The following is a 24,852-nucleotide window of genomic DNA, read 5'->3' as shown; positions in this document are numbered from 1 at the left end:
ACCATCATTATACAATAACCTGCCTTATTACCTTAACCTGCCTAGTTAACCTAATTAACCTAGACTGCTCCATGATTGGGGTGGTGGAGAAATTTGTTCAGATGTAATAATAATATTTAAATGTATAATATTATTATTATTACATCACATTACAATAATATAAAAATTCATTCATATATTTTCTCTTCGGCTTAGTCCCCCCATCAATCTTGGGCTGCCACAGCGAAATGAACCACCAACTTATCCAGCATATTTTTTACGCAGCAGATGCCCTTCCAGCTGCAACCCATTACTGGGAAACATCCATACACACTAATTCACACTCATATACTATGGACAATTTAGCTTACCCAATTCACCTATACCAAATGTCTTCGGACTTGTGGGGGAAAGCGGAGCACCCGGAGGAAACCTATGCCAACACAGAAAGAACATGCAAACTCCACACAGAAACGCCAACTGACCCAGCCGAGGCTCGAACTAGTGACCTTCTTGCTGTGAGGTGAATCTGCTACCCATTGTGCCAATGTGCAGCCTTTATTTAATCATATTAATTTTATTTTATATTAAATTAGGTTTAATTACATACAATTTTATTTGACTCTCACCATACAAAATATGATAGAAAACAATGTTGTATATAGTTTATTGGTTGGTTACTTCTATTTATACTTCTAGAATTTATACCTCTAGATATTTATTGGGGGCTCCCAGATTTCCTGTGGCCCCAAGTGGCCGCTTACCTCACTTATTGGTTAAATCAGCCCCTGCATATAAGTACACCCTTCACAAATGTACCTTTTAAATTAATATTTTTAATAGGAAGCTATACAATCTATTTGTGCATATACATTAGATATACATATACATTAGTCAGTACTGAAGCTAAATCTGGAGCTAATCTAAAAAAATAACTTACGATAACGGTACAAAAACTAGTGCACCCAAATTTGTATGTTATAGAAAAATATTAAATACAAATTTTAAAAAGAGGAAAAATCAAGAGAAGCAAAGATATTTAAAAAATGTTGTTGAATATCAGTAGGTAATCATTTTTTGGCAGTATTTTACTTTAATTGTATTATCTTTTAAATTTCTATATGTTTTGTGACTAAAATATTATTTTAATAAATAAATATATCTGTTTAATAAATCTGTTTTGTTTAAATGCACCCAAATACATTGCCTATATTCACTGAGAAATGGATAAAAACATTCATTTTCAAAATGTGGTCTACTCAATTATGCTGAGCACTGTATTACAAAATTCAGAAAAGCAGATCCCAGAATTTGTTGTTCTAAAAAGATAAAAAGAAAATCAAATTTTAATTCAGAAAATTTTCTACTTACATTTATGACTCAACACAAATGTCTAAATTACCACAGAAACACTATAATGCGAGAACAGATCAGAACTACGAAATAAAAAATATGTGATTAACTTTTTCTTGGTAGCAACAAGCATCCATGTCATTGCAATGAGTAAAATAAAATACAGCTTTTAAAGTTTGCTTTATTTATTACAAACCTGTCAAAAAATATAACTTGTGCGCTTACAAGCCCAGACAATGATACAGTAGAAGTCAGACTTGTTAGCCCCCCTGAATTATTAGCCCCTTGTTTATTTTTTTCCCCAATTTCCGTTTAACAGAGAGAAGAATTGTTTCAACACATTTCTAAACATAATAGTTTTAACAACTCATTTCTAGTAACTGATTTATTTTATCTTTGCCATGATGGCAGTAAATAAGATTTTACTAGATATTTTTCAAGACACTTCTATACAGATTAAAGTGACATTTAAAGGCTTAACTAGGTTAAATGGGTTATCTAGGCAGGATAGGGTAATTAGGCAAGTTATTGTATAACGATGGTTTGTTCTGTAAACTATGAAAAAAATAGCTTAAAGGACCCTACTGAAAAAAACAGCTTAAACCAGCCTAGGCTGGTTGGCTGGTTTTAGCTGGTTGACCAGCCTGGTTTTAGAGGGGTTTTGGCCATTTCCAGGCTGGTTTCCAGCCATTTCCAGCCTGGTCTTAGCTGGTCAGGCTGGAAAATGACCAGCTAAAACCAGCTTGACCAGCCTAGCCAGGCTGGGAGCCCATCCAAAACCAGCTATGTCCAGCTTAAACCAGGCTAGTCAAGCTGGTTTTAGCTGGTCATTTTCAAGCCTGACCAGCTAAGACCAGGCTGAAAATGGCCAAAACCCCTCTAAAACCAGGCTGGTCAACCAGCTAAAACCAGCCAACCAGCTAAGGCTGGTTTAAGCTGGATTTTTCAGCAGGGGACTAATAATTTTGACCATTAATTTTTTTTTTATTAAAACTGCTTTTATTCTAGCCGAAATAAAACAAGTAAGACTTTCTACAGAAGAAAAAATATTATCAGACATACTGTAAAAGTTTTCTTGAAAATCTCAATCATCATTTGAGAAATATTTTAAAAAAAGAAAAAAAATCAAAGGGGAGCTAATAATTCTGACCTCAACTAATGTCACAGAATAACACACTGATGTGACCTTCAGCAGTGCCTAGATACAATACATTAAGAATGCTGAGTTTTATGTCATAGATTAGTTAAACATTCATTTTTTATAGAGCTGACAGAATACACACCTTTCTTTATTCAATAGAGGAAGTAAAACAAAGTTCACACTTAACTACATTTAAAGCATTAAAAGAAAGTGGAAACTGGCAGAACTGTTAGTGAGGGTTAGGGTTAGGACTAATAACGATCCACATAAGCTTTTATTTAAAAGTTTAAAAGATAAAACTGGACAGCATTTGTATTTCAGGGTGCCCTAAAAAGAAAATATAATAAGCATATATAGCAGTCTAATTATGAGAGTTCAGTACATGAAAATGGCCATACCATGAGCCTCAGACATCACTGTTTCCTCGTTCTTAGGTAAATTTGCGAGTGTAAACCCCAGGTGAACAACAGGTCTAGCAGAACAGATATCAGTTGCATGTGCTTTTGACTGTTCAACGTCAGGATCATAGGATTATTAATATGCGTGCCCCAGTCTGTGTATAACTGGCCAAAATGTTTCCTAGTGAGATTATTCATTCATTAATTTTCCTTCAGCTTCTATTTCAGAGGTCGCTACAGAGGAATGAACTGCTACCTGCATAAGTTTTACGCAGCGGATGACCTTCCAGTTGCAACCCAGTACTGGGAAACACCCATACACACATATTCACACACACACACAATGGCCAATTTTGTTCATCCAACTCACTTATACAGCATGTCTTCGGACTGTGGGAAAAACCGGAGCACCATGCAACATGCAAACTCCACACAGAAATGCCAACTGGTCCAGGCGGGACTCAAACCAGCGACCTTCTTGCTGTGAGGCAACAGTGCTAACCACTGAGCCACCGTAGCGCCCCTACATAGTGAGATTACAACGGTGATAATTGTCCTCTCTTATTTTTAAGTTTATCCAAGTTTATATTAAACTTACTGTGTGGGACTCTTATTTTGAAAACGGGGGATGCAGGAAAGTCCCTTTGAATAGAGCAAAAGCCAGCATTGTTTTCTATTGCTGCGTCCCAATTCGCATACTTATACTATGCCCTAAAAGTATTTGCTTTTTTTATGAAGGAAAAATATATACTTTTGAGTGTGTAACAGAAGAGTATGCAAGTTTGGGACATACTACTTCCTCCTTAACAGATCGTGGTGTTGCTAAGTTATGAGCCCTGTCAATCATCCACATTTCTCTCAAATTTAATTACCTACCTTATTGAAGAAGCAGCAGCAGGATAATCTCCCATTCACAAGTCTTTCATGCAGAGAAATCTCCTCAGGTCTTTGGCTAATAATGCATTCAGACGTTAAAGTCCAAACATATCTTTATATAAGTTCAGTATTGTTGTTGCAGATGAATTATAACACAGAAAACACGATTTTAAATGTGTTTCAGTTGGCTAGATATTGATTACCAGTCATACAAACATCTTTTCTGAAGCATCTATACTTGGTCTTGGATGGTTGGTCTCACACGTCCATCATGTTTGTAGTTTATTTACAGTTTTCACCCGCGTTTGTAGTTCTAATCGAAATTACGTCCAACACGCAATGTACTGTGGGCAATATCAGCGGTTAGAGTACGGACGGTTCAACACTTAAAAGTTTTACCGATTTTAACTCCAACTTGAAAGCCTAGTAAGAGCTTGATTAGCTAACCCAGGAGTGTCTGATTGGGGTTGGAACTAAACTTTGCAGCACACCGGCCCTCCAGGACAGAGTTTGGACACCCCTGTAGTAAACCATTCAGAAACCTTTGGCATACTCTTTTCAACATACTACGATTCGGGACATATTCTATTTTTAAATTCTATTTAGGATGGATAGTATGCGATTTGGGACGCAGCATATGTTTTCATACCAACCATCTGTTTACAGCTCGTCAGAATGCAAAATGTAGGATATACGGATTATACATTTATTTAGTACCAAGAGGCATAAATTGTTTAATTGTATATTAAACAGTAGATTGTGAAATTTGCCCTGTATGTTTGTAATGAGGCAACAAACACACTGCTCAGTATGTGTTTATTGCACGTTTATTTGTCATACGGCTCAGCTCCTACCAGGGGCGTTGCTAGACATAACGCTCTAAAACGCTTTTAAATAAATAACAGTATTATTTTTATCATACAATTATTATTCTAAATAAATAACAGAAATTAATTCTAAATGTAACTGGAAAACAATCTAAAGACACAACTGGAGTGATGTTTGATAATTTAAGAAATATTTTGCATGAATATTAATTTCATTAGAATGAAATTCTATAGACAATTCTATAGATAAAAAGATGTTTTATAGAATTATCTGTTGTGTGTTGTCTTAGACCCGACTCATGGCCGAGAATTTATTAAATCTCACCTCCCTGACTGATCATCCCTTTTTTTTTGCTTCCTACAAACAATCTTTCCGGAGCCATGCTTAGTCTAAACAAGATAACCATCATATTATTTGAACTTTGTTTTGTCGACTAGCAAAACTCACTGCCTGCTGACACCTACACATAAAAGACTGTTACGCCGGTTTCACAATGCATGAGTGGCGTGCGAGCAGCGCGGCTATTTTTGCAAGTTCACAACCAGGTAGAGCGTCAGCGTCAAGCAGGAGCGCTGTGTGAGGTGCGCAGGTAGGCATGGGATGGTAACTGTTTTCAAGGTATACCGCGGTTTGGAAAAGTCAAGGTTTTAAAATTTTCTGTAATACCGTTCCTAAGGTATGTGTTAGATTTTTTATTTACTTTTTTTTTTTTGTTTTTTAGGAGAACAGTATATTCAGCAGAAAAGATATCCAAAGATGCCGTTTTAAATTGTAAATAAATCCGTGTTTTTGAAACTAATAAAGACAGCAGAAGTCAATGATTCATTTGAATTACTTAGCCTGACATGTTTACTGCTCCAAAATATTTAAAGTTTTTAAAAAAAATAAAATTTATTGTTTTCAAAGAGGGGAAAAAAGGTATTTGTTTTTTACCCAGACATTTAAGAAGAATATATTTTAGAGTAGAGATCACAACACCGTGATACTGTGAAACCGTGATATTTTAATCCAAGGTTATCATATCATCAGAATCTTACACCGGCCCATGCATATGCGCATTTTTTTTTTTTTACTGCGCACATGCTCAGTTTGCTTTTTGATTAAACTACATTGCTTTCACCAGCATTGGTTTGAGTGCACCTAGAGAATAACGTCTTTATTCTGGGATTACCACTCTTAATGCAGAGGATGATCCGAATTCCAGTCTGTGTTTTTATATATAGTATACCTTCAAAATCTCTTTTGACATGTTTAATTAAAATTCTTTCGAACATAATTAATACACAACTCGGGAGCAAAATAGGTTACTCTGGTGTAAATATTAGATAGCTCACTCACTCCATCTAGGTAAAATATGCCTACCCCACTAGAGTTGAAAAGATCTAGCAAAGCATCGACTCTGTTAAAATATTTCTGACATATTAAGTATAATTATTTAGCTCGTGTTTATTTTAGAGCACATCATGTTGTGCGTGTGTGTGAGTGTAAGAGAGAGAAAGCTGCCTGTCAGAGCATAGTGCATTAATATTCTTGACTGATCCCAATACGGTCAATATGGAGCTGCTGGTTCTATGGGGTGTTACGAAGAGAATTCCAGGAGAATTTTGAACCACACACATGTAGATTTCCAGCCTGATCTCACGAGAAACCGTAAGTATTTTACGTTTTGTCAGTTTAGTGGCTAATTCGTACGAATTCGTACAAGTTCATTCGTACGAAATTATACGATTTTAAAAAGGAGGCGTGGCACCTAACCCCACCCCTAAACCCAACCGTCATTGGGGGATGAGCAAATCGTACGAAAATGTACGAATTAGATCGTACGAATTCATACGAATTAGCCACTAAATCAAAAAGTTATGAATTGCCGTGAGATTGTGTTGAGATATCAGAGAGCAATGTAGCTTAATGAATCAATGTAGTATATGGCACCTTTAAAATAAAACACAATGTAATCAAATGTTGGAAGAAATCGTCAGGATGGTTTCATTCTTGTTTTTGAGTGTGCTCAAAAAACATGAAATCCTGTGAATTAAACATGAAAAAAGGACAATGTTATTCATCATTTCTGCATTACATATTATATATTTCTTTCATTTACTTTTCGGCTTAGTCCCTTTATTAATCAAGGGTCGCCACAATGGAATGAACCACCAACTTATCCAGCATATGTTTTATGCAGCTGCAACCCTTCACTGGGAAACATCCATACACACTCATTCACTATGTTCAATTTTAGCATACCCAATTAACATATAGCGCATGTCTTTGGTCTTGGGGGAACCAAAGCACCCGAAGAAAACCCACACGAACACGGGACAAACATGCAAACTCAACATCAAAATGTCAACTGACACAGCCGAGGCTCGAACCAGCGACCTTCTTGCTGTGAGGCAAAGGTGATACCCACTGCGCCACTGCATTTTCAATATTTGATTCGTTTACATTAATAAAATGCATAAGTCTGTTAGCTCTCATTCACGCAGAATACATCTTTGCTTCTGAAACGCAAGAGATTTGGAATGGTTTGAAAAAACAGCACTATAAAGCATGAGGGCACAACCACTGAACACTTGTAAACTGAAACTTGCAATGAAACCGTGTGTGACGCTTCAAAAGACTCAAGATACAAGTGTAACAGTCACACACATCCATCATTCGCATTTTTACATTAAAATACAATAGAAAAGTAGCGCATTGGAGAGCAAAAACGTGTCCTGTGTGAATGGACGCTTGGTACGGTGGCCGAAAGGGCTTAACTCACTGCTATTTAAGAAAGCACATGCAATTACAAAACCAGCAAATTAAAGGTGCAGTAGGGGATTGTCTTCAGAATTTTTTTTACTATTCTTGTTGAAAGTCTTTTCACATTCTAATATTAATGATTAATGAAGTTCATTTTCTTCTCGGCTTAGTCCCTTTATTAATCTGGGGTCGCCACAGCGGAATGAACCGCCAACTTAAACAGCATATGTTTTATACAACAGAAGCTCTTTCAGCTGCAACCCATCTCTGGGAAACATCCATACACACTCATTCACACTCATACACTACAGACAATTTAGCCTACCCAATGTATGTACCTGTACCGCATGACTTTGGACTGTGGGGGAAATAGGAGCACCCAAAGGAAACCCACACAAACGCGGGTAGAACATGAAAACTCCACACAAAATGCCAGCTGACCCAGCCAAGGCTAGAACCAGTGACCTTTTTGTGAGGCGACAGCACTACCTACTGCACCACCGCATCGCCATGATTAAAGTTTATTAACTAAATAAATGTAGATGTACTTTTATATTCTTGGTAAAGTATAAGACTAAAAAATGTTTGTAAAATTAAAATTTGTCGAGCCGAAAATTCCATAAAATAGCCTAAACTGTCTGTCAACAAATGTAGATTTGTACATCTTCGCACCTGTTCACGCAGATCCGCCGTTTGCGCGTTCACGTGCACACGAGAGAGAGAGAGTGACAGTGGTAAAAACAAATGCTGAATCAAAACTTTTTAAAATCCTGAATCAATATTGGAGTTCCACGGTGGAGGAAGGACGACACCATCTTTCTTTTAGAAATGTAATGTTATGTTTTAAAACTCTTTTGGTCATGCCAAGCCATGAATGGGGAAAAGTGGTCAATATGGTGAATAAAATCCCGCCAACTAGTACAGGAGCCAATCACTATTGGGGAGGGGCTCAGACCAGACGTAAGTTTTTGCAGATTTTGTGTGATTTGGATGTTTAGAAATGAAATTAAAGAGACAGTTGTTGTTTAATTTTATTGGTGATTCTTAATATGAAATTCAATGGTAAGCTTGGCAAGCAGTTTTGGAGAGTTTGATGTTTCCCCATTCAGAGAATGCCTGAAAATACTGCCCGAGAGGTGTTTTAAAGATGGCCGCTGTGTGAAATGACTTGCCTTAAAGGAACTTTGGCAAAGCTTAAGTAGATTTTGTTGTTTTACGAATGGGTTATTTGCACGGAAGTGTTCTTCAGCAACTGAAAAATTCCGGCAAATGTTTGATGTGACTATTTAATTTTTTTTAAGGCACCTTTTACAGCATTGATAATGTCGATTTTTATTTAGTTTAACAACAACCCTGCTAAAAAATCCAGCTTAAACCAGCCTAGGCTGGTTGGCTGGTTTTAGCTGGTTGACCAGCCTGGTTTTAGAGGGGTTTTGGCCATTTGGCTGGTTTCTAGCCATTTCCAGCCTGGTCTTAGCTGGTCAGGCTGGAAAATTACCAGCTAAATTCAGCTAAAACTAGCTTGACCAGCCTGGTTTAAGCTGGACATAGCTGGTTTTGGATGTGCTCCCAGCCTTGCTAGGCTGGTCAAGCTGGTTTTAGCTGGTCATTTTCCAGCCTGACCAGCTAAGACCAGGCTGGAAATGGCTAGAAACCAGCCTGGAAATTGCCAAAACCCCTCTAAAACCAGGCTGGTCAACCAGCTAAAACCAGCCAACCAGCCTAGGCTGGTTTAAGCAGTTTTTTTCAGTAGGGAAAACCCAAGTAAATAGCGCTATTCCACCTAGCCTGCTTTCCTGAGGTGAAGTTGGTTTTATATTCACATTGGTTCATTTTTGAACAATGACAACCTGTGATGTGGCTCCCTATATTGTTTAACATGTTACTTTGAATATTTGGTCTGAAATAGCATGTAAGTATGGCTTAGTAATAAGTGTAATTCCTGCACCCCGCCGGCCAAGCACTAAGCAAACAGTAGTCGCTTTAGAACAAAGCACGTGAGAGAGTGAGACCACCAAATCCTTGCATGCATAACATATTACACATTATGACAAGATTTGCCTGCTACACAACTGAAAACATGCTAGATATAATACAGTTTTTCATTCTGAATTGTAGTATTATCATGGTTTCTTCAAATCAAATTTAAGACTTTTTAAGACCCTTTTTAGACCATTATTAATGACATTTTAGACTTACATAGGGCCAAACACTAAGGATTTTTTCTAATGGGCTGCTTACTTCTGTAAAATAGTTTTTGTATTATGGAAGATCATGTAAAGGGATGTGCTGCTTTAGTTTTCTTTCCCTGATCAGGGAATTTAATAGGGAGAATACGCTGTAAAAATGTCTAACAGCTGTTGCGAATTGTGTCTCTTTGAAATATAAAACTTAAATATATATATATATTTTAAAAGAAGTTTTGAGATGGGTTATAGGTGATTAGGTGTCAGCCAGATTGGGAAGCTTTAATTGGACATAATTAAATGAAGACCTTTTTAAAATCATTTAAGACGTACAACACTATATTTCAGTCAATTTAAGACTTTGTAAGGCCTAAAATTTCACACTTTTTAAGACCCAGCGGACACCCTGATTATAAAGTACTATAACATTTTCTAACCAGCGAATGACATGATCTAGTGGGTTGTCTACTGTCATCTTTAAGGTGTGCGTGTTCGTGATATCAGGAGGCGAGGCTTTGGACGGCAGGAAAGGGATTGTGTTTTATGCTAGATATTATGCTAAACGGTTAGCATTTTGGCAGATCACCTACTGCACCTTTAAGAAAAGATCTTCATCGGTTTGACAGCATACATGTTGCACATTTTCACAATGCAAACAAATAAAGAAACCGAGCTACATATCTCGCAACACAAACAAATTAAGAAAACATGCTGCATTTTCTCACAACACATGCAAATAACACAACGGAAATGTTTCAAGGGGAACCTAAAACTTGACGGACTCTGGTATTTAGGTTATGGTTATTGAGTCTAATAATATAAAAAAAGACAAGATAATCATGTAATCAGGATATTAAAATAAACAAAAAATCTCACCTTTCATAGATCACCTACAACTTCACTGAGCAATAGTCATGGCATAATAAACATGTCCCAGCCGGGTCCGTCACGTTTTTGGTTCCCCTTAAAACAGTTCCGTTGTATTTCATTGCTATTTGCATGTGTTGGGAGAACATTGCACTATGTATTCTTTATATGTTTTGTGTTGTGAGAACTTGCAACATGCATGCCGTCAAACCGATGAAGATCTTTTCTTAATATGCTGGTGTTTTTTGTAATCCCATGTGTTTTCTTAGCACATTAAGCTCTCTCGGCCACCGCACATAGTCTCTTAAAGGGATAGTTTACCCATTTCATCATTTACTCATTCACCCTGCACTTGTTTAAACCTCTTTGAGTTTCTTTCTTCTGTCATAATAGTATAATGAAGAACGCTACGGTTACTAAAGTAACCCTTCGTTCCCCGAGGGGGGGAACGGAAATGCTATGTGGAAACTTCCACTATGGGGATTTCGTCAGAATCCAATCATCTGAAAGAGTATAAAAACGGGCCAATGAAATGCCAATGAGTTGGCAGCGTCAGCGTGCACAGCTGGCGTCAATGACAATCAGTCATGCTATAAAGACGCAGCCAGTGCCATGCTCGACATCCTTTTCTAGCTGAAGAGACTTTCACGCTCAACAGCTAAGGGACAATCGTTGTGGCGAAGGAACATAGCATTTCCGTTCCCCCCCTCGGGGAACGAAGGGTTACTTTAGTAACCGTAGCGTTCCCCTTCGGATGGGGAACTCCAATGCTATGTGGAAACTTCCACTATGGGGAAATCTATGGAAAACGCCACAACGAAAGAACCTTACTGCGCCCCTGGCGAAGGGTGTGCCACGCAGTAGAGCAAGCGCACCTACAACGCCCCGAGACACAGTCTTCCAACGTGTCCCCTGGCCCTCACTTACCTGTTCAGAAATGGTTATATTTTTCGGGGAGTCGCAATAACCCAGTAAAAAGGTTTTGATACGACAGTACGTTGGGAAAGCGTTCAGTCCCGATAGGGAGGACGCTGCGGAGCTCACCTGCTACCCAGAGGGGAGACCTGGTGACAATCTATGGACCAGCCCAGAGATGGGGGGGTCCTAGCATAAGGATGGTTAGCGGGGAGGGAAGACACGAGCCTGCCCTAGAAGGGGGGACTATACCGTGGCTGAGTGAACGTATGGGATCGCCAGCGGGGATCACACATAGCAGGCACCTATACCCAGAACGCGGGCTGACCAGCGGGCATGCCGACAACGTAACGGGCCAACACCTGACTCCTCCGCTGAGTCAGGTGCTGGGGGCCTCGGAGGAACTCTGCAGGGTTCGCCAAAGAAATGGGGAACTAACTGACAAAGCTGAAAAAGCGCACGTATCTCCGGGTTAGGGAGAGTGGCGCAGCAAGCGTGTTTCGACACCTCAACCGAATCGTTTCCTCAATCACCAAGGGTTGCCTAATACCCTTGAGGAAACCGGCTCCACTCGCAGATTGTAACCTTGCAAATGTATTGGGTGTCACCCAACCCGTAGCTCTACAAATGTCTGTCAGAGAGGCGCCGCGTGCTAACGCCCAGGAGGATGCGATGCTCCATAGTGGAGTGCGCTCTCACCCCCGGGGGACACGGCTCACCCTGGCCCAAAGGCGAGGGAGATGGCATCCACTATCCAGTGGGCCAACCTCTGTTTAGATACGGCACTTCCCATCTGCCGACCACTGTAATGGACAAAGAGCTGGTCAGAGGATCTAAGGCTCTGAGTGTGGTCCCCATATATTCGCAAAGCGCGAACAGGACACAACAATGAAAGGGCTGGGTCTGCCTCCTCCGTGGGCAGCGCTTGCAGGCTCACTACCTGATTGTTAAAACGATGTGGTAGGAACCTTGGGCACATAGCCGGGCCGGGGTCTCAGGACAACGTGAGAGTAGGCCGGCCCGAATTCTAGGCACGAGTCACTGACCGAAAATGCCTCCAGGTACCTAACCCTCTTAACCGATGCCAACACGGCCAGCAGAGCTGTCTTCAAGGACAGAAATCTCAAGGATACTGAGTCGAGTGGTTCGAAGGGATCTCCACGTAGGCTCGTAGCACTACCGCGAGATCTCAAGAGGGTATGAGAGGGGGGCGGGGGAAAACATCCGCCTCGCACCTCTGAGGAACTGGATGATGAGGTTATGCCTCCCCACGGTGCCGCCATCCACGCATCATGATGAGCGGAGATGGTGGCCACGTAAACCCTCAGTGTGGAGCGCGACAGCCTTCGCTCCACCTGTCCTGAAGGAAAGAAAGCACAACACTGATCTGGCAAGATCGGGGGTCTTCTCGGCGAGAAGCGCACCACTCAGTGAATAGACTCCACTCCAGGGCGTAGGCATGCCTCGTAGAGGGTGCACTAGCCTGAGTGATGGTATTAACCACCGCCACCGGTAGGTTACCTAAGTCTTCCTCGTCGCGTCTTATGGACCCCACGTGGAGGTTCCACAGAACTAAGCGAGGGTGCCAGATGGTGCCCTGTCCCTGAGAGAGTAGGTCCTCTCTCAAAGGGACTCGCCAGGGGGGGTGTCGCGAGGAGGGAGAGTTCTGATATCCAGGTCCGGTTGGGCCAGGGGCGCAACTAGCAAGACCTGCCCCTCGTCCTCCCTGACCTTGCACAGAAACTGCGCGAGTAGGCTCACTGGGGGGAGTGCATACTTACGCATGACTCGGGGTGGAGTCGCCATTCTCCCGGGGAAGGAGCTGCCGTGAGAGCCTGTTGGCCGCACGGTTGAGCCCATCCGGGGTGTGAATAGCAAGCAGCGACTTCAGCCGCGTATGACTCCAGAGGAGCAGACGGCGAGCGAGCTGAGACATGCAGCGGGAGCGTATACCCCCCCATCTGGATGGAATACGCTACCGCGGCCGTGCTGTCCGTCCTGACCAGCACGTGTTGCCCCCTCAGTCACCGGTAAAAAGCGGCGCAGAGCGAGAAACACTGCCAACAGCTCTAGGCAGTTGATATGCCAATGCAGCTGGGTTCCCCTCCACAGGTCCGCAGCAGCATGCCCGCTACACACGGCCCCCCCACCCCATACTGGAGGCATCTGCCGAAACGACAGCCTGCCTGGACGCCTGACCTAGGGGCACACTGGCCCGTAGGAAGGAGGGGTCCTTTCCAGGGGGTGCGGGTGCGGTGACACAGCGCAGTGACAGTCACTCGGTGTGGGCCCGCGTGCCATGCGCGTCTGGGGACCCGATCGTGAAGCCAATGCTGTAGTGGTCTCATATGGAGCAATCCGAGCGGCGTGGCCGCGGCTACGGATGCCATATGCCCCAGGAGCCTCTGAAATAATTTCAGGGGGACCACTTTTTTTTTTTCTGTCGAACTCTCTCAGACAGTTCAGCATTACCTCGGCGCGCTCTCGTGAGAGGCGCGCCTCCATAGTGATCGAGTCCAGCTCCAACCCGAGAAAGGAGATGCTCTGCACGGGGGCGAGCTTGCTCTTTTCTCGGTTGACCTGAAACCCCAACGGGCGGAGGTGCCGGAGCACCTTGTCTCTGTGCATAATCAATTGCTCCCGAGAGTGGGCTAAAAATCAGCCAGTCATCGAAATAATTGAGCGTGCGGATGCCGGCGAGCCGAAGGGGCGCGAGGGCACCCCCCGCGAGCTTGGTGAAAACTCGCGAAGACAGAGAGAGCCCGAAGGGGAGGACCTTGTATTGCCATGCTCGACCTTCAAACGCAAACCGCAGAAACTGCCGGTGGCGTGGAAGTGTGGAGATATGAAAATACGCGTCCTTCAGATCTATTGCTGCAAACCAATCCTGAGGACGAACGCATCGCGTGATGCGCATCTGCGTAAGCATTCCGAAGCGCAGCCTGTGAAGGCAGCGGTTCAAAATGTGCAGATATAGGATTAGCCATAGCCCACCGCTTTTTTTTTTTTTTTTTTTTTTTGGGGCACGATGAAGTGCGGGCTGTAAAACCCGCGCTCCATCTCGGCTGGAGGGCCGGCTCGATTGCATCCTTCGCCAGGAGGACAGCAATCTCCTCTCGCAAGACAGGGGCGGACGCAGGACTGACCCTGGTCGCCCGTGAACCTGGGAGGCCGTTTAGCGAACTGAATCGCATAGCCGAGTCTGGTCGTATGGATGAGCCATTGCGATGGGCTGGCCCGCGCTAACCAGGCAGGCAGAGCCCCCGCAAATGGTCCCACCCGCACGATCGCTGACGTGCCAGCGGCGGGGCAGCGTGGAGTGAGTGGGCTCATCCGGGGAGCGCTGGGGTCCCACAGGAGAGCAGGAGAGGAGATGTTCTCGTCTCGCACTCAAACTCCAGGAGAGGGGCTGGGAGTGGAGAGAAAGGAGACCGTTCTCTCGTGCTCCATGAGCCATTGGCGAAATGCACCCATCCTGCAAGCTGGAAGGCATAGCGTCCCAGACTGGCAGTGTTCAGGCTGTCACATCCGGAGGAGGGGAAAAGTGCTCTTTCACTGAGGATTTTGATGGCGTTTTTTTTTTTTTTTTTTTTTTTACGCCTTTAAATAACGTGCCCCGCCCTCCAGCGGGGAAAGAGCAAATTCCCTCCTCCCCAGATGGCCCGCCTCAGGGACGCTTCGCGGTCCGTTTTACCGAACTTAACGGCGCCCTGGGCGGGGGACGCTGGTTGCCGGCGCGATGCTCGGCGCAGCCGCGTGGCCGGAGGCGCAGGCGGGGGCGGCGAAACAAAGCTGCGGGCGGGCGTCCTCGGCGAAAAAGCAGTGGATGTGGATGGCTCGGCGGGGGGGAGCGGTCATACAATCCCGCCGATAGAGACCTCGCCCATCGCCTCCGACTGCTCTATCACCGGCGTGAATTCCTGGGCGAATTCACCGCCAGTGTCGCCGAACAGGCCAGCCTGGGATATGGGTGAGTTAAGAAAGCGAACTTTGTCAACGTCACGCACATCACCAGGTTTAGCCTGAGGTGGCATTCCTGGATCACGGATGTGATCATCGTCCTTCCCAGGGCACACACAGCCGACTTTTTTTTTTTTTTTTTTGTAAGAGCATAGTCGGTTGCGGTGCGGAGCGCATGCTCAGTCCTGGGTCAGAACCATCCTCGCGCAGCCGGGCCAGCGCCTGCGCTTGGTAGCGCTGGTAGGTGGCCATAGCGTGCATGGTGAGGGGGAAGGCGCACGCAGCACTCTGCGTGAGCCTACTGTGCCCAACCAGGAAGAAGGGGATGGGGAGGCTTAGAAGGTCTCGCCTTCATCCTCCACATCACACCCCTCTAATCGGTCCGGCCGCGGAGCTGGGGGATAAACCATCTCCAGAGCCACGGCCGAAGCAGCCTGGGGAAGCACAGCCGCAAAGTCTGCTTCTGGATTCGACGCCGCGCTCAAAGTCCCGGAGGGAGCGAGCGGGTTCGAATCCTCGTCAGACCTTGACAGCCCAACCTCCAAGGATGGTGAGGATGGAAGCGCACGCAGATCGGGCAGAAAAAAGTGCCCTCAGGACAGCGTGAGCTTACTGTGCACTTCCGGGAAGAAGGGGACGGGAGGCTTTGAAGGTCTTGCCTCCTTATATCCTCCACATACACCCATCTAGTCGGTCCGGCCGCGGGGCTGGGGGATAAACCATCACCAGACCCACGGCCGAAGCAGCCCGAGAAAGCACGGCCATCATGTCTGCTTTTTAGATGCTAACGCCGCGCTCTCCATCCCCGGAGGGAGGGAGCGAGCGGGCTCGCATCCTCATCAGACAATGACAGCCCATCCTCCGATGCAGCGATGGACATCTGACCCCCGGTGTCATCAGGTGAGAGAGCGACCATCCCAGGACGGAGCGCTTCTCTTCACCTGAAGCTTGGATGGAGCGCGTGGAGGAGCGAGAGGTCCACGGCCCGGGGGCGGCGGATTTACTCTCACTGAAACCCTCAGATCTGCCCGAGTGCCAACCGCAGTGCGGGGGACAACTGGGGTGGGTGGCTCTTTTGCAAGAGCGAGCCGCGATCTTAACTGCGCAACAGACATGACATCAGTGATGGCATGCACTGCCCGCGAGCACCGCATTAACATGCTGGACCCCCAGACATGAAACGCTGTGCTCGTGCCCATCATCCGGGGATAGGAAACCACCGCATCCAGAAACGCACGGTCGGAGTGACGTCTTGAAAAAGACGCGCTGCACGACCGTGTTGCTCTTTTAGGAAAGCTTTTTTCCTATATACAAACCGCTCTTGGAGGACCGGACCCAAAGGACGCCAGGCAAGGGAGAAATACCCAGCTCGACCATCTGCCACTGCGTATACGCGCTCTGGACCGGGAGAAGCTGCTTCTCGATCTCTCTCTGTAGACACAGGTTGGAGATACCCTCAAAGACTCTCTCAGAAGCTTCGTGAAAGGCTCTGAAAGCGAAAGGATGTCGAGCATGGCACTGGCTGCGTCTTTATAGCATGACTGATTGTCATTGACGCCAGCTGTGCACGCTGACGCTGCCAACTCATTGGCATTTCATTGGCCCGTTTTTATACTCTTTCAGATGATTGGATTCTGACGAAATCCCCATAGTGGAAGTTTCCACATAGCATTGGAGTTCCCCATCCGAAGGGGAATTCTAGTTGATGACATCCATTGACTTTTTCCTACAATAGAAGCCAATGAGTGCCATCAACCAGCATTCTTCAAAATATCTTTTTTTCAAGAAAACAAAGAAACTCATACATGTTTAAATCCAATGGAGTGAAAGTAAATGGTGAGTTCATTTTCATTTTTGAGTGAACCTTCCCTTTAAATTAAAAATGTCATCCTTTGTAACCTGCTTTACTGATTTAAAAATACATGAAAATGTATATTATTTGTACTTAATCCAGAGCACTTAATCCATATTACTTACGATAAGAAAGCAGGCTCCCAATATAACTGCTTTTATTTTCACATCCAAATCCATTGGAAATTGTAGGCCAAAGTTGTCTGCATCAGTAAAAGCTTCTGCCTCAAATCCCGACCACTGTTTGCTAATTCGACCAATCACTGAGGACTCATCCAGTGACATCACCTGACAACAAATAAGAATATGAAGTTTGAATGTTGGATGAGCATCAGATAGACACATAAAACGGTGAACAATTTAATTTGTAATCCAATTGAAACACATGACATTCATGGCAGGGCACATAACATGTTTTATATAATAAATAATAAAGTAATATTCTGAAATCAAGATTATATGATGCACTGAAAAACAATAATTGACACCAATGTTTTAAAACATTCTAAATGTATTTACACTGTCACATTTGATCAAGTAGATGTGTCCTTACAATTTTGTTTTTTCAATAGAGTGCAGGAACTATGACATCCCCTTGTAGGCTAATAGGTTGCTAGCATAAAACTGGTTCCCTCGATAAAATCCCTATAAGATTTTCCCATAGGCTTTTCGAAGATTGCAAATAATAAGCTCTGTGTTCAAACACAGTTCATTACACTTACACGTTTTGTCCAACCGGATAATCCTCACACGAAAATATAACTTTAAACTCTTTTGGATCTTAAATGTAAACGCAAGAATTGAAAAGCTAACATTAGGCTATAAACGAACTACAATGTTTCGGGGTGCTCGCCTGTGACGTCAGCACCACCCTGCTACAGACAACTTTTCAAGCTTATTTTTAGAAATATAGTCCATAACAAAGAGTTAATCTCTCTGTTTATTGTATTATAATGCACGCTATATAGTATAAACAAATAAATAAGCAAAAACACATAAACCTATGTGCCTTTTGGATATATTTATGTGGGAAATACATTTTGTTTTGCGTTACGATTATTGTAAAATTTTAAAACTATGTATAAATGTGTCTACATAGTATTATCATAAGACATATTTAAATAATTGTATCGCTCGCGTGCGAACAGCCCGCTTACCATAATAACAGATGACAAAATGAGGCGTGAGGGAAAAGTCTATATGATTGCAAGTTCCATCATGGATAGAGAACAACATTCAATATTCTTTTTTTTTTTTTTGTCTCGATGTACAGCGAAAAGCAGCCCTTACAGTGACCTATGCTATCAATTTTAAGGAGGAGTGTAAATATTGCAGTTATGACAAAGTTAAATGTGTTTAGATGAAGAAAAAAAACAAGAAAAAATCAATCGATCACGTTAAAATGACAGTTAATATGTATGTATGTAAATATGCATTTTTTTACACATTTATTCACATGTTTGCATTACTGAGAGCAGGAAAGAGACAGGCTGCACTGATAAGCAGTATCTCCATAATATAGTTTAATTAAAATAAATGATCAACAAATTAATCTGTCTTGACGGTCTTTACAAGTAAAGGCATTATCTACACACAATATGAAATCCCAATTAGAAAAATACTACAAACTATCAAATACTACTCATGAAAATACTACAGACAAATATAACAGACAGATGCAAATGCTCAACACAAGCGAGCTGCATTCCAGACCAGTTCAGCTCGATGACGTATATTGTCTCCGACATCACCTGTAGTCCCATTTAGCAACTTGATAGCAACCGTCTTTTTAAAGACGCATAACCGGTTTGAAAAAATCAAGAGTGAGATGTAACTTATGTGTTTTATGTCAAAGAATAAAACGTGAAAGTATATTACCTTATTTAGGACCTTATTTAAATGATTAAAACAAAATTCCAATTAAAAAAACCCATTGACTTTGAGACGAGGGAACCGGAACTGCTAAAATGTAAACATCCTTTCAGGTTTTTTCATACAAATTGACGTCAGAATTCCTCCACTCTATTGCTCTTGAATTTATTTCTAGTTGTTGAATCTGATTGCTTGAGAGCTGAAATTTCCTCGTGATATCAACACTGTTCTAGACTCTTTGATAGCCAAGCAGATGTAAAACGTATTATATTTCGACAAACACTGTGGCTGATGAACCACATAATGGATTTTTGAGTGATTTGAGTTTATAATTTATAAATTAGAAATGCCACAGAAGCATATCGATCCGCTTCATAAAACATCTGCTAATGCCCTGGTGGCGTATGGGTTAGTTTTACAATGGATTTATGCACTTTGGAATTTTAAAAGTTTGGCCCCTACCCAACACCATTATACATCATGGAAGCGGCAGGGAAAAAAAATAAATTCATTTCAATGTGTTTGTCTGAAGTCATGAACAATGACCATGGCTGGAGGATGAGTAAATTATGGAGTAATTTACATTTTGGGGTGAACTACTCATTTAAAGATATATATTTGGGAATTCCACAAAGGAAACTTTCCTTTCCTCAGCAGACATTTGAAACCTATACAGAAAATAAGGTAAACCACATCTCTCACGTATTTTTATATGTAGTTATACTGTATAGTAATTTAGTGTTTGCTTTGGCTTTTATGGGGTAATTGTTGGTGAATTCATGGATGCAGACAAGACAGAACTCTGTTGATTTGTTGATTGATCTGATGATTTTTAACAGAAGTTGATTTATTGATTGCTGTTGTATAAATGCAATATCACACAAGCAGCACTGCAATATGGCTGTATATCAGCACTGATGTGATTACCTACAAACAAATCACAACAGTGCTGCTTATACATCCATATCTCATGAGGAAACAGAACTATTTTACTATTTGTCAGTTTAGTGACAGTGGAGAGTGGGTGGTGCCAAGAGTTGTGGGAACGGAATGAGGCCGGTGCTTGAGAAGCAGCCGGAAGAACTGTCTCTCCTTTTTTTCTCTTTTTCTCTCCTTTCCCCTCTCCCCATTTACCAGGGTCTCACGGGTGTAGGAACTCATGGCGAGTGGGCAGGGCCGAGAGCCGTCGGAACGGAATGAGGCTGGTGTGGAGCACAAGTGCTACTCACTGTCACTCAAGCAGGAGTGAAGCAGGAGACAAGAAGTGTCGCCAGCCGGAGGAACCGTCACCGGACACTAGAAGACAGACAGGTGGATGGATTCCTTCACGGGGATCCCAGCTCGGCGTCAGATCTCTCAGCTGGTTGAGGACCGAATGGCAACGTGTCTGGAGAACCAAACGCCAATTTTTTTACCTCTCTCCCCTATCTCTGTCTGCCCTCTCTCTGTGTACTGTCTCTCCTTATTTTTTTCCATCTTCTTTCCTCTCGCCCCGTTTCCCAGGTCTCGCGGCTGTGGGAAATCGTGGTGAGTGGGCGGGTCCGAGAGCTGTAGGAACAAAATGAGGCCAGTGCTTGAGTGACATTGAGAAGCACCTGTGCCGCACACCAGCACTCGAGTCCCATGGAGAAGCTCTGAACTATAAAAGAAGGAGAGACAGCAGGGGAACATGAGAAAGGACCAGGCCTGGACAATTTATGTTTTACTTTTGCTTTCAGTTTGATAGGATCTCCATGTGGAGCTGCCATCTGTTTGTTTTATTTTTTACATTAATAAATTATTTAAAAGTTTGTTGGTTCTTCTTCTTCCCAATGGCCAGATGGCCATCTAACTTTGTTACAGTGGTGGCAAAACCTGGAAGAAGAAGGTATACGTTGCCCAGATGCCCTCGCTGCTGAGAGGGAGGACAAGTGTTTAGGAGTTAACCCGAGTGGAAGAGAAAACCATTCGTCTGCCCTAGAGTGTCGGGTGTTGTTTTATTTTTTCATAAATAAATTATTTAAAAACTCATCAGTTCTTTGCCTCCTTCTTCCCGATGGCCAGGTTGCCATCTAACTTTGTTACAGTGACTAACTCATAAGAATTCATACAATTTTAGTCATAAAAATGTACATTTTTTAAAAGGAGGCATGCACCCAAACCCAAGCCATAGACCCAACCGTCACTAAATTAGCAACTTACTAAGAAGTTACTAATTGGCATGAGATAGCATTGGCCATATCACAGTGCTACTCTTGTAATATCATATTATATTGAATAATTGATGCACCATACCTCAAAATTAACATCAGAACAACATTTGCAGTCACAAAATGGTCCCAAAATCTTCAGAACAGGTTCTTTTCTCTCATTATGAATGATAAACTTTGGCAGATAAGGATGCCAGCTTTGTGTTACATAACCAAGAGGGCTGCCTGAAGGGCTATGAACCTCCAGCTGAAATATATAAGACATTATTGACATAGTAAGACAGAAAAATATGGGAAATTAGAATGATTTTTGTATGTGGGTACAAAGCACAAGAATCAAAACATGCATAGTGGTGTTGTGAGGTGTACCTCTTGAAGACAGCAAGGGAAGAAGCAACTACTGCACTTAAGGGGACGAGATAAAGTCATGACTTCCTGTCCCATGTTATCCTGGATATGAAGCAGGAAGGAACGCACAGATCCACAAAACATACGACTACAAAAATGACTCTCTTCAGCGGCAAAAAACACTTGCTGCCCTAAACTGTTTTTCACCACATATTGATTGTTGGTCTCCCATCCCATGAGTACTGTAAGGGAAAGAGAACATCTATGATCATATACCATGGATTGAAACGTGTTTCAACAGCAATCAATGAACAAGGATTACCTTCCATTAGTTCCACTTTCTGATGAACTAGAAGCTGGTCAACCTGTGATAAGCAGGGTGTATTGTTATATCTTGATATATAGTGTGTTTGTTTCATGTTCACACACAGTGAAGAACAAAATTAGAGAAAACAAAATTAACTTATTTCAATTTCTGAAGGCTACAAATGTCCACAATTAAGTCTGTAGAGGTAACTGATTTGATTGACTCCATTAAATCTTCAACCACCAGACATTTCCAATCAGGTTTTTACCAGGACTCTAGACAGTCCATTTCATTATTTCAGTGATTTCATATTTCATGGAGCTACTAATCTGTTTTCCTATTTGAAAGGGGGTCCATTTTCCTTTATAAACTGGCTTATTCACTCTGCTGATGAGACGTTTAGTCACTAAACTGTGGGCTATCAGTTCAAAATCTTCTGTTGATCCAGTTGGACATTGACAACCTCTCAATTATCATGTCTTCTCAGCTTTTCTGTGGGATTTGAATGAGTTAGCGACATTGTAAATATGCAATTTTCTATAAATCAAATCACTGATGACTGAAAGTCTTGTCCATTTCTTGTCCATGCTCTAACTCAAGAGCAAGGTGAGAGGGAATTTTTTTTTTGCCTCCCTCTCCTGAAATGTATCTTATTTCCTGTTCCACCTCCTGTGACCCGTCTTCCCCTGGAATTGTGATGTTTGTGTACGGTCGGGGGGGTTCATTTTACTTGCATTTCGTTGCCTTGTACTTGTACATGTGTAATGACAATAACGTTGAATCTAATCTAATCTAATCAAATTTGACCATCATCTGGACAACCTGCTGTCAGAGTCTTTCATTTATTTTAGAACATCTTCTCACTATCTTGCAAATCAGGGAAAACTGTAAGGTTAGTAGACCAGTTAAACAGGGTTTGTGAGATAGTTTGTAACCACCAGGTCCTTGATTAGCATCAGTGACTTGGAGGTATTTAAAGGTGAAGGGTCTGGCTGCAGACTACATGCAGTGATTTTAATGTGCACACCAAACCCTCCCCCTAACCTTACCCCTCACAGTGACGTCACTAGCTCTGTTGAGTGTATATGTCCGAGGCCCTGTTTACACTAATGTATTTTAGTTTTAAAATGCATAAGTTTTGCCACGATTATGCCTTCAGTCCACACTACCCCGGATTTTTCAAGCTCCAAAAACGAAGCGATTTGGAAACGCAGAGGAGGCCGTTTTTGTTTTTAAATTCTGCTGCTTTGTGTCTGTGTGGATGAGGGAAAACAGAGACATCTGAAAACGGAGGCATGGCTGCAGACATTCGCCTATCTGATTGGGGCTTTTTCTCAATATTAACTACACAAAGTTCAGTCTTGCGTCCTTTCCTTGTAAGTTCAGACTTTGCAAGTTTTTATATATTTAAAGAAATTCTTATTACATGTCTTATCCTGTTGTCATATGTAACTTTACTGTTTTTGTATGTGTGATGATATGTTTTTTTGATTTTAGGTTGCCTTTTAAAATCTGGCAGGGGGCAACAGATGAAAATTAGCCCTTGTGGCTAACTCTGGCTTATTTACAGTCTGACTGTTTATTAATGAGCATTGTCCCTGTTAAATTAAATAAATTACAAATTACAAATATCAAACAAACTCCCGAGGACACATCGGGTAAATATTCAGGGTAAATCACCCTGGCTTTGGTGTTTCACTATCTTAACAATAAAATGAAAACATGATATAAAGAGCTGCCTATTTCCATTTTGATATTACCAACTTAACAGACACCAAAAGTGTTGAGGTGCCATGCAGCCACATATATATGACTGTCATCTTCAGTGTATGCATATTTATAACAAAAAGGAGCCTAACATAGCTGTCTCCTTTCATTTTTATTGGAAAATATGAAACATACCCTGTTTCTTTTGCTGAATATTAATTTTAATAATCAAAAATGGGCATCATAAAAGTGTGGCGTTCAATAAGTTTATACAATGTTAGGAAAAAAAGGCAAGCAATTAGTTAAATGTGTAGAATTAGGGGGTTATGTGATGGGGGGGTGCTGGTTGAAATTACAGGAGTTTTCCAGGATAAATAACAAAATCAGTGGGTGGCTGGAGATGGGTCTGAAAAACGAGAGACTCCCGGGAAAAGCAGGAGTGTTGGCAGGTTTGCTCACATATACACTCTGCGCTCTGACTACTTCAATATTGTTGATCTCAACAGGCGGTCATCGGTCCAAGCAGCGCAGATTAGCTTCGCGCTAAGGAGGGCTTTGGGAACAAATTGATCGCTGAACGATTTATATGGGAGGAGTCGCTGGGATAATTAGGTGAAAATAAATGCATATTATAAGACCATGAAAGTGTTTTTGACCTTGCATGCAAATTAGACTGTTGTTGGTGACCTTTAAAACCAAAACAGGAGCCTTTTAATGTATAATAGGGGCTCTTTAATATATTAACTTATCTTTGTGCTCAGCCAGAGAACAAGTAATAGATTTAAAAGACCAACGAGTCGTTAGATAGAGACAAGATGAATTAAATGTCACGTTATAGCTATAGTGTGATGAAATCCAGCGGTATATCCTTGATGAACTGTACGACGTGTGCTGCTTTTACCTGGGGTTCTGTGCTCAAAGCACCCACTGACTGCCTGGAGCTCAGACGTGCGCAAACACTGCCGAGCATGCCAGAGTGTGTGTGTGGTCACATAATGTACGTTTTGAGGGGTATAGTGTGGACTGAGATCTGTTCAGAAACGCTAGGTGAAACGACATTGTGGACGTGAATCATTTTCGTTCTAAAACGCTGTTAGTGTAAAATGTCTCAGCTTGCATGTGCAAGTCTGCAGGCAGACATTATTGATTTAAAGGGATAATTCACCTAAAAAATTTCTAATCATTTACTCTACTCAGGATGATCATTGGCACCTATTGACTTCCATATAGTAGTAAAAAAAATATTTACTATGAAAGTCAATGGGTACCAGCAACCAGCATTATTCAAAACAGAAGAAAAAACTCTAATAGATTTTGAAAAAGTGAAAGG

General features: G+C 42.4%; 1 protein-coding gene across 1 annotated transcript in view; it reads right to left on the bottom strand.

The window, feature by feature from the left end:
• Window positions 1–1,268: 1,268 nt before the first annotated feature.
• The window catches only part of LOC130234501 (phospholipid scramblase 2), a 48,742-nt gene continuing 25,158 nt past the window's right edge, over window positions 1,269–24,852 (bottom strand). The window contains exons 5-9 of the mRNA XM_056464720.1: window positions 21,831–21,873; window positions 21,530–21,750; window positions 21,246–21,407; window positions 17,226–17,387; window positions 1,269–1,298 (exon numbers count right to left, since the gene is read on the bottom strand). Coding sequence (XP_056320695.1) covers window positions 1,269–1,298; window positions 17,226–17,387; window positions 21,246–21,407; window positions 21,530–21,750; window positions 21,831–21,873 — 618 coding nt within the window. The remainder of the gene's footprint in view (window positions 1,299–17,225; window positions 17,388–21,245; window positions 21,408–21,529; window positions 21,751–21,830; window positions 21,874–24,852) is intronic.

Source organism: Danio aesculapii, chromosome 2 (assembly GCF_903798145.1).
Source record: "Danio aesculapii chromosome 2, fDanAes4.1, whole genome shotgun sequence".
Classification (NCBI taxonomy): Eukaryota; Metazoa; Chordata; class Actinopteri; order Cypriniformes; family Danionidae; genus Danio; species Danio aesculapii.
The sequence above is the reverse complement of the archived record's forward strand: the minus strand, read 5'-3'. Positions and strand labels throughout refer to the sequence as shown.